At 39.8% G+C, this 10,531-nt stretch overlaps 1 protein-coding gene across 1 annotated transcript; it reads left to right on the top strand.

The window, feature by feature from the left end:
• Nucleotides 1–510: 510 nt before the first annotated feature.
• LOC115453747 (Kv channel-interacting protein 4) lies at nucleotides 511–8,400 on the top strand. The gene is made up of 8 exons (XM_037436445.1): nucleotides 511–642; nucleotides 3,553–3,622; nucleotides 4,328–4,398; nucleotides 6,191–6,275; nucleotides 6,620–6,747; nucleotides 7,306–7,430; nucleotides 7,729–8,080; nucleotides 8,165–8,400. Exons 1-6 carry the CDS (start codon nucleotides 538–540, stop codon nucleotides 7,414–7,416), a joined length of 570 nt encoding a protein of 189 aa, XP_037292342.1. The 5' UTR covers nucleotides 511–537; the 3' UTR covers nucleotides 7,417–7,430; nucleotides 7,729–8,080; nucleotides 8,165–8,400.
• The last annotated feature ends 2,131 nt before the right edge of the window (nucleotides 8,401–10,531 follow it).

Raw genomic sequence — 10,531 nt, 5'->3', positions numbered from 1 at the left:
TAATTCACGGGTGAAATTGTAGACCCGGGTACAAAGTTAATTCATTTTAAGCATGTCAAACTAATAAAGAAATGTTTTCAATTTTCACTTTAATATATAAGTTAATAATAAGGATGCATAGTGTATATTATAAAAATAACGCACTTGGTCTTGGCCCGAGCTTTTCGTACCCTCCATAGCGAGGAGAAACACATTCGTGTAAAATCTCATCATAATAACATAATTCTTTATCGCACAACCAACAAAAGTATTTAGATTTGTAGTGCTGTTTGAATACAAATTGTATTCTCGTAGGACGATTACCTCGATACAGGCTAGTGAGGAAATGGAAGGAAATAGTTCGCAGATATATTCCGATGAGCAAAAACATTCTTCTACTGTTTTAAGTTTCAATTTCATTTGTATGTCATGTTTTATGTATGCTGTACTAAACAATAGTTTAAATAGTATCTAATAATTTTTGTAAGGGGTTCAGGTGTAGTAACAGCAAGGTTTATTGTTGCAGAGGAGGAGTGCGAGGAGGGCGCGTGCGCGGGGATGGCGGGGCTGGCGCGGCACCGGCCCGAGCCGCTGGCTGCGCTCGCGCACCACACGCGCTTCACCACGCACGAGATTAAACTCATGTACCGCGGCTTCAAACAGGTATGATGCCATCAGTGGACTGATCTGATCATTTTGCTTTGTATATTTAAGTATTAAGGTTATATATTGGGAAATTTTAGATAATATCAATGACCTCTAAAACCTATTTAGCGTTTTTTATCTATTTTGCGAGTACGCAAATATAGTGCTCTAAACAATATAGACAAAATTGTCTCATGCACGCACTATACTTATTCATTTGAACTGATTTTGAAAAGGAATACTAGAGTTTTTAGCCCGTTTTTCTCTGGTGAGAACTGTTTTCTGAACCGTCGAATAGATGACAGCGTTTGCTCGACGCCTTATATTTTATGGACAAATTTCTTTTATAAATACGTGGTGCTTAACTCGTTCGTTATTTGCATATAAACGGCTGTAAGTTAGTACTTAGGAACTCGTTTGTGAAACTGAATCGATTCTTAAATTAATTTTATTATAATATAATGATATCAGCTCTGTATTATATACTATTCTACTACTGAACGGGCCTCCTCTACTACTAAGAGGGATTAGGCCTTAGTTCACCACGCTGGTCTAGTGCGGATTGGTAGGCTTCACACACCTTCAAAATTCCTATAGAGAAATCCTTAAGTATGCAGGTTTCCTCACGATGTTTTCCTTCACCGTTAAATTAAATTATTGCCGAATGCTAACTTTTTATACCACGATTCAACATAAAATACGAGCGGTACAAAATATTATTTAGAGAAATTGGATTTTTAAAGTGGTTTTATATCCGTGCAGTCCCTGTCTCCCCCCGCGCTCCCCCGAGCCATGAACATAATGCGATACGTACAGCGATACCGCAGACGCGCTGAACGCGGCTCCCGAGCTTCTGGTAAAATATTACTGTTTACTGTTTGAAACAAGTGAATTTTTGCTTCGATCATTTGGTTAAAATATGGTTGTAAATTGGTTTATAAAAAAATACTGGTGGTAGTTCTCTTGTGTGAGAGGCCACCTGGGTAGGTACCACTGCAATGTATTTTTGCCGCCAAACTGTGTGTAGTCACTGTTATGTTCCGGTTTGAGAAGAAGCCAGTGTAACTACTGGACATAATAATAACATCTCATGTGTCAGGATGGCGAGCGCAGTGGAATACCTAACACTCTGTAATTCAAAGTATCGCTTACCATCAGGCGAACGGCAAGCTCGTCTCGTCATTTAAAGCAATAAAAAAATCTTAAATAATTATTTGTAAAAAAATATATATATATTTACACATAGTAAGTATATTACATATTATATTATCGCAAAGAGCTATCCTCATAAAAAATATTTTATGGTTCTCATATATTCGCGCAAGCCGTGCACTCATTTTTCGTACACATTCCGTCCCATGATGTGAGGCAAACTTATCGCGCACAAATTCTAGGCTCAAAATGAATACTAAGCATAACTTAATATTACTTTACATACATATATAGCACCACGCCTTACCCTTTTCAAGGTTAAGCAGAACTGAAACGCACCAAAATTTCACCGGCTATGTTTGATCTTAAGTGGGAGGCGACTGTTTTAAAATTTTATTGATTGAATAAATAATTCAATATGATGTACACCACATTTTGCCAACTATGTTAGATTCCTTGTAGGAAGCGATTATTTAATATTTAATTGATTGAATAAAAATTCAATATTACTTACGCAACCAGATGAATCCAAGACCACAGCGACAGTCGAGAATAAACTACGCCACTGAAGAAATTAATTTTTACCTCAACAAAGCACTATGCTTGTGAATAAAAATGATATTACCTGGTAATGCAATTCCTCTCCGCACTGCTTGGAGTGTGGGCGGGAGAGGGGCTAGTGTACAAGACATTTAAGATATTGCAATGAATTTATGAATGTCGGAATATGTTGCGGCGTGTTGTTTTAGCACTTGCGAGAGAAATACGTTCTTAGCTCTCTCTCTTAATATAATTAATTTTACTCCACATTCTTGCCAAAACTACAAGAGAACTGCCAAAATAGTGAGTGTAAACACCTTGTTAGTGTACACAATATATTTTTATTTTCTTAATTTGCGCCATCTATCGTCGAGTAGCGCAATTCTTTTTAAGAAAGGTATGTACTCGCCTGAAACTTTGTTACGACTTCTGGAGACGTTACCTTCAGATCTCTGAAAAACTCAGTTATTTATTATCGGATTTGGTTGGTTTTTTATTTGAAAGGATGTATTTCCAGATTGTTCTTACAGTAATATTTAAAAAAATCGCTTTGGTACTTTAGTTTTTAAACCAAAATATAATAATACCTTCCATCAATGGCGTGCCTACTGTTTCGGGGCAAAGGTGCACAAAAAACAGGGCGTCTCATTTAAATTGTGTTAGAAAAATAACAACATAAATGCCCGACCTAGAATCGGCACCCGAGCCTCAGAGAGATGGTCACACCGCGCATGCATACAACTTGCAAATTAAATAACTTTTTTTAACACAATTTTGATATCGTGTCCTCTGAAAGAAAGTTGTTATTTTTATTGCTTTGAATGACGAGACGAGCTGGCCGTTCGCCTGATGGTAAGCGATACGATCCATAAACAGTGAAACACCAACACCTTGAATTACAAAGTGTTTAGTATTCCACTGCGCTCGCCAGAGACATGAGATGTTAAGTCTTATGTCCAGTAGTTACACCTATAAAACTTCTTGTGGTGCTAAATATTATATATATTTAGAATATACTGCACTTATGATGTAGCCAATTGTTTATTATTATGTAATATGTTCAAGCTGTGACAGCCTGCAATTAAAATAGCACTGCGGCAATTAATTACTGAATTGTTAAAAAAACTATGTAAGGTATATGCTTTGTTGGCTGTTGAAATAAATAAATGATAAACAAAGTATAGCAATTATAATCAAACACAACTATTAAGTGAATACCGTTGTCTGATGTTACAGGAGTGTCCGTCAGGTGTAGTGGACGAGGAGGCGTTTAAGAACATCTTCTCGCAGTTCTTCCCGCTCGGAGGTAACGCAATACCCTTTACTATCTGACTCTTGCGAGTATTTGGTCTATGCTGTAGACCAGGGGTGGCCAACCGGTCAATCGCGATCGACTGGTCGATCACTAACTGCTGCACGCATCGTCGTGTATCATTTCCAATCAAAATAATAATAAATTGTGTACTCAACTATGTTGTTTCATTTAAGATTTCAAGATGTATGTAGCTTAGTAGATCGCACAGAGTATCCGTGAAAAGTAGATCTTGGGTCTTATCAAGTTGGCCACCCCTGCTGTAGACAGATTTGTATACTGCCCCGGATCAAGGTTTTTTTCAAAGTGAGGCAAAATCTGGTAAACCTATATTTTTACCTTTGTCATCATCATTTCGGGCCCCGCGGAAAACCATTTGTGTTTAATGTACTGGATGTCTCAGTAGTCAAAGTTGCATTAATGATGACCTAGGTATTCATCTAAGTTTGAATTTGCCGCCCTCTGAATTCGCCACCCGGGGCAAGGGTCCCGGCTTGCCCCTCCTAGATCCGGCGCGGTATACTGTCTGATAATTACCCCTCCACAGTCGACACAATTATGCCGGCCTGTAGGAAACGGATACACACGTCCCGGAACGTGACACACGTGGGCCACTATGTCGGTAACACCTTGTGTGCGGTCGCTATCCGGGCGGATATAATATATCCACCAGCTAACCTGTACAATGTTTGTGTGCAGACGCCTCGCAGTACGCTCACTACGTGTTCAACACCATCAAACACAAGCAGAGCGGGAAGGTCAACTTCGAGGTTAGTCATACATATATAGCGGTACAATTAGCACACACACCGCCATCTCGTCAACATTACCGGAACTACACGATGATTGATGTATTGACACTCCCGTAGTGATAACGCACAGCAATCACGCTAGATGGCGATAGACGATACTGGTTTCCGATAGTAGAATTTGCGCGACGCAGTATATATACCACCTCCGAATAAGAACCGTCGGAAGGTCGCGGCCGGTCACAACATCTGCCTGACTGGAAATCTTCCACTTCCATAGAAGAACGCAACCAATTGTTTCTCTACAGCGGTGGCAAACCATAAGCCGTTAAACATACTTATCTACCTATACTATTATATAAAGCTGAAAAGTTTGTTTGAATACGTTCATCTCAGGAACTACTGGTTTGAATTGAAAAGTTCTGTTAGTGATAGACAATTTATCGAGGAAGGCAATAGGCTATATAACACCACGCTATGACCAATAGGAGCGGAGCAGTATTGAAAAGAGTTGCGTGTTATCACTTTTTTTTATTATTAAGTTACTACTGTATACCGATTTGATATATGTACGTCACATGGGCATCTCATTGAAAACCAGCGCTGCAGTATTACATAGGTGTTGCAGTATATAACTGAATGGGAGGCCCATTGTTAGTACAACAATTGTTTATGTTATGTAGATTTTTTTGTATTTAATTTTTTATCTTTGTTCCAACAATAACTTCTTTCTTTCTCTTTCTTTCAAAAACGGGAAATATTTATTACTTTTGAGAGCTTCTGTTGCGTGCGCTGCATAAACGGTTAAAGTTACGCAATAAACATGTATGAACGAATTATTCCTCTAAAAAGTACTATTAAATATATTATAAAACAAAGTCCCCCGCCGCATCTGTCTTTCTGAACGCGAAACTCAAAAACTGCCCAACGGATTTAGATGAAATTTGGTATGGAGATAGTGTGAGACACTGAAAAGGACATAGGCTGCTTTTTATTCCGATAAACTCTTTAACGCAGGCAAAACCGCGAGCATAAGCTAGTTTGATATAAGCCCGTATTAAATGAAACCTAAGAGGTCGTATCTGATACATCCCTGCCTCTCCCATAAGTGAAAAGGCGTGATGCAATGTATGTGTACTGTTCCCTGTTTGGTTTGATATCACAAATACTATCAAATTTCATAAATGTGTTCGCCAATACATCATTTTTGACTGATGGATGGTGTGAGCGAGATGGATGTCATATCCCCCTAGTGCGAGCGAGACGGAAGATGTTAATCTCTTTGTTTGTACGTTAAGGAATGTTTGTTCTCATATTATTTCACAGAAACAGTTTGTTAAAGTAAAAATATCTCTAATTTTTATGGCATATGATCCAATTTGCAGTGGCGGTTAGCTCGGACATATTTTGTCATCAATTGTATTTTTCGCACCATAACATGTCGATGATAGAAAACAAAATGTATGAGATTCCATACCGCGAGTTGATTTGTTGAAATTTGGGTCGTTTTTTTGTAATACTAACCTTGTATATACTGTCCCACTGCACGGGCCTCCTCTACTGAGAGGGATTACGCCTTAGTCCACCACGCTGTAGTGCGGGCAGACTTCATATACCTTTAAAATTCCTATAGAGAACTTTCAAGTATGCAAGTTTCCTCACGATGTTTTCCTTCATCGTTAAAGCAAGGGATAATTCACAAAGAATACTGACATGATTTTAGGGAAGTCAGAGGTGTGTGCCCTTGGGTTTTGAACCTGCGGACATATATACGGACGGAAATATGCTTTTTAACTTAGTGATTACACTGCAGGAGTTCCTGGAGATCCTGTCGCGAGTGGCGCGCGGCTCCGTGCAGGAGAAACTCTCCTGGGTGTTCACACTGTATGACGTCGACGGTGAGTGTTTACCATGGCTACGTTCATATTTATAAAAAAATATATAGAGTTGATTTTTGAGATTTTTTTATACGTGCAAGCCAAAGTGATCATTTTGTACCTGATGGTAAGTGGAGTGGCGTCGAATAGAATGTCGACTGACGAGAGATGAGTACCCCTCAGTCGACACAATTATGTTGGAACCGGATATACACAGGCTGATCCCGGAACGCGACACTCACGTGGGCTACTACGGCGGGTTTTAACACCTTGTGTACGGTCGCTATCCGGGCGGATATGAAATACATCCTAATACCCTTCGGCAGTCGACATTAAATAATGTGGTTTCTCTCGTCCCCTTGCAGGCGACGGGCGCATCTCGCGCTCGGAGATGCTGGCGGTGGTGCAGGCGATCTACGAGCTGCTGGGCCGCGCCGCCGCGCCGCCCGTGCACAGCGGCGCCGCCAAGGACCACGTCGATAGAATATTCCACGTACGTACCTCTATAACAGTTACTAACCTTTTCAACATTATTTCGAACAAAATAAATATAAGAAAAAGTAATTTTAATTTTACAAGCCCTACAGCCACTACTACTACTCTCAGAGAATTCGTTGTGACGACATCATACTTTCAATCGGAAATACACAGACACATTAAACTACCAAATGATGAAAACTAAAATCCGGATTTTTGGTGAAAATATTAGTTATTAATGTATGATTTTTAGCACAATGTCAGCAAAGATGAAGACGAGTATGTGGTTTAATTTAGTAACGCAATGTCAAAATGACCTCTATTATGAGTCACTCCGTACATAACCACACGATGTCAATATTGAAATCATTCTAAAGACAGGTGTACGGATTGCAGTACATTTGAGTCGAACACAATGAGTGTACGGAACATTAGTACGTAGTAAATAATATATATCGATGCAGGAAACACTAATATATCTTTAATCCGCAACAAAATCAATTAGATAAGGAGTTGGAAATATGAATTGTCCACTTCCCTCTAAAGCAAATAATCGCATGCTCTTACATTGCAGTTGATCGACACTAACTCCGACGGCGTGGTGACGCCGGACGAGCTGGCGCGGTGGTGCGTGCGCGACCCGGCCCTGCTGCGCTCGCTCGACACGCTCGACACGGTCTTGTGATCCGACACCACCAGGTCGTTACACTGTCACCCCATCATCTTGTCACCCAGTCACCTTATTACCCAGTAATGTTGTCGCTCATTGTCACGGTCAGTTACCTGTCACCTTGTTGCCTGGTCACCTTGATATCCTGTCACCCTGCACCTAAGCTCCCAATAACCAGTTGAAGTCTCGTAGTCTAGCCACGACTCAGCTAACCACAAACACACAAAAGCTCAGTCTCATAAGAATTTAGTTACTCAGTCAAATTGTCACTGAGTCACATAGTCAGTCATCGCATTGACTAACCTAACAATGGTTGTGTTATTCCAGTGCGGATTCGGCGCGCGCCTCCAGCTCTAAGGAGGCGGATCCGCCACTTTCCGCCCCTTCCGCCACGTCCGCCCCGAGTGTTTCCGCCCCGATCGCCACTTCCGCCACATCGGTCACAACTCCCGTCTCTACTCTCACAACTGCTTCTACTACGCCGGTCGCCACAACAGCCGTGCCTACGTCTACGTGTACAACGTCCCCACCCGCGGCTCCACCGCGTGTTTCCGCCCCTTCCGCCTCTTCCGCCTCTTCTGCCCCTTCCGCCCCTTCCGCCACCTCCGCCCCTCGGGCGAGCGCGGCGCCGACGACGCGGCCGCCGCCACCGCCCGTGCCTGCGAGAGTCACTGCTTCGGTAACTATGTGCCTTGAAATAACTTTAATATATGCTATAGGGAATTTTTATCTCTATATCGTTTATAATAGAATACAATTTCAGATAACAGAAGAGACGTCACAAAGGAAGGCGAAGCGACGCGTGCGGCGGGCAAGCTCGCCCCAGCGGCCGCGGTGAACGAAACATTACTCTAATACTATGCATTTAAAGTTTAACCTCGACTGCTCTCGGCCGTTGATGTTCTCGATCTTTCTATAACACGGCACTATACTTTAGTGTGACGAAACTTATACAGGGTCATTTCGACATTGCGTTACTAAATGAAACCACAGGTTCGTGGTGACCTCTGCTAACACCGTGCAAAAAATTATTCATAAGTAACGAATATTTACGTCAATAATCCCGATTTTACATTTATGGTTTTTTGATCACGCTGTCTCTTAGCGCGCTAAACTGAAGTGAATGAACTACGTCACAGCTGATGATATTATTACCGAACCTATAGGGTTCAGAAGGTCAGCTCACAAATGAACTCCCAATACGTTCACTGACTTGGTTGCAGCAGTTCATCGAGTCAATAATTAATTACTACAAAAATATTCCGTTAATTATAAACGTTATTTTCGTTAATAAAATAGTTTTCTTACCAAAAAAGTTACCTACATAATTACTAAAGTTACAAGATTTAAATCTATTGGTATCGTATTTTTTTTAGATTCTACATGATATTCCGACATTTATTTTAATTTCAACATTAACATTTCGGTTTGTCATAATATCTAAAAGAAGACTACGTAGACATTACCGAACGTCATATTATGCTTTCTGTACCATTTCTTTGCTAGATAGACACTATGGCAATGCGTCCGAGTCTTTGACCGAGTCTGAAGAGCGCGCGACTATTCAATACAATAGTCGTACTCTTTCTCGCCTAAACTCGCAGTGTTGTCAGTATAAACTTTTTTGCCAAAAAGCTTGCTAAAACGACACAGCATTTCAAAAATTCTGATATTAGATTTTTTTTTATTACATGATGTTCTAAGATTTAACACACAAGTTTATTACAAAATAAAATAAGTAATGATTTATGATGAAATGATTAATGAAAAGTGTACCTAATTAAAATAATACACAGCAATATTTTAGTATTTTTGAAACATTATTTTAAGTAATAAAGTATAATAGAGATTTTGGATTCAGTGATTCATTTTCAATACACATACAGGGTATAAAATAAACAAGATATTGCACAATAAGGTAATAATAAAAAAAAGTTTGGTAACACTGCGAGGGCACGTGTTAGTTGTAAAACTCTGGCTCGTCAAATATCATGTACCTCCAGACTAGTGTTGCCAGGATCAATTTGTTTAAAATCAAGAAGGTAAAACAAATCGAGATTTAGTGTTGTAGATCGGGACATAAAACAAGCAAGTATTTTTTTTAAATTTAAGTTTTATGTAAGTATTGCGTTTTACAAAAAATATCACTGCAAGTCATGCTAAAGTTGCGTTTTAATTTGGATTTCTGTTTTAACATCAAAGCACAGATCGCCGGGGAGTCGCATCTCTAAGCAAAAGAATAAAACAAAACTGTACCTTCAGCGCTAGTGAGATGATACGTGCTATTTTGGTTGCATTGTCGCACTCAACACAGTGATGAATGCGTAGTTTATTTTTTCATAATACTTAATGGTTTTAATAATTTTATTGGTGCAAAACGGGTCACGTCCCAGAACTCTGAAAATTGGGACGTCCCGCGCAAATCGGGACATCAGGCAACATTACTCCAGACCCTTGCCGCTACTTTGTGGAATTCACTAAACTCGTGTGTCGCGTGTTGGTCGGTCAGGCACAAAGAAATTTAAAGTGGTCCCCTAAATGCGACCTTAACTCGTATAAAATAGAGTCTATTTTTAGAAATATTTTTTGTCATTTTGAATGTTTTACGATCGCGAAGTTGCATCGTTGACGCGTACGCGAAACTGAACTAATCACAATCTATTGATTATCATTTTGTCCGACCCGGGATTCGATCCCGAGACCTTAGCAAGGCATCCGTACTATAATACAACTGCGGCACCGAGGTAGTCACAGATTAACTGTATTAAAAATACTTTGAAGTATGAAACAACTTTTAGAGGAACAAGCAATCTACAAATCATCATTAGGTATTGGTAAACGCATTTACTATTTTGAATAAATGTTTAGATACCTATTAGACGCCGCGTCGCGCCGCGCCGCGCCGTGACGCATCCCGTCGCTCGACATTTTTACCTCAAATTATTACATTACCTAATTATTATCAAAATTGTAACTTTGTTATTAATTGCTCGTGTGAATTGCCAGACTTGCAGAATGATATTTTATTGTTATGAGTGTTATAAATCTAACCGTTGAACGTATTTATTATACCTACTTATCTACTAAAATGGATGAACTACCGACATTAGAATGTGTGTGTTTCGATTTA

The sequence above is a fragment of the Manduca sexta genome, chromosome 1, assembly GCF_014839805.1.
Source record: "Manduca sexta isolate Smith_Timp_Sample1 chromosome 1, JHU_Msex_v1.0, whole genome shotgun sequence".
NCBI classification, from domain to species: Eukaryota; Metazoa; Arthropoda; class Insecta; order Lepidoptera; family Sphingidae; genus Manduca; species Manduca sexta.
This window is presented reverse-complemented; position numbering and strand designations above follow the sequence as displayed.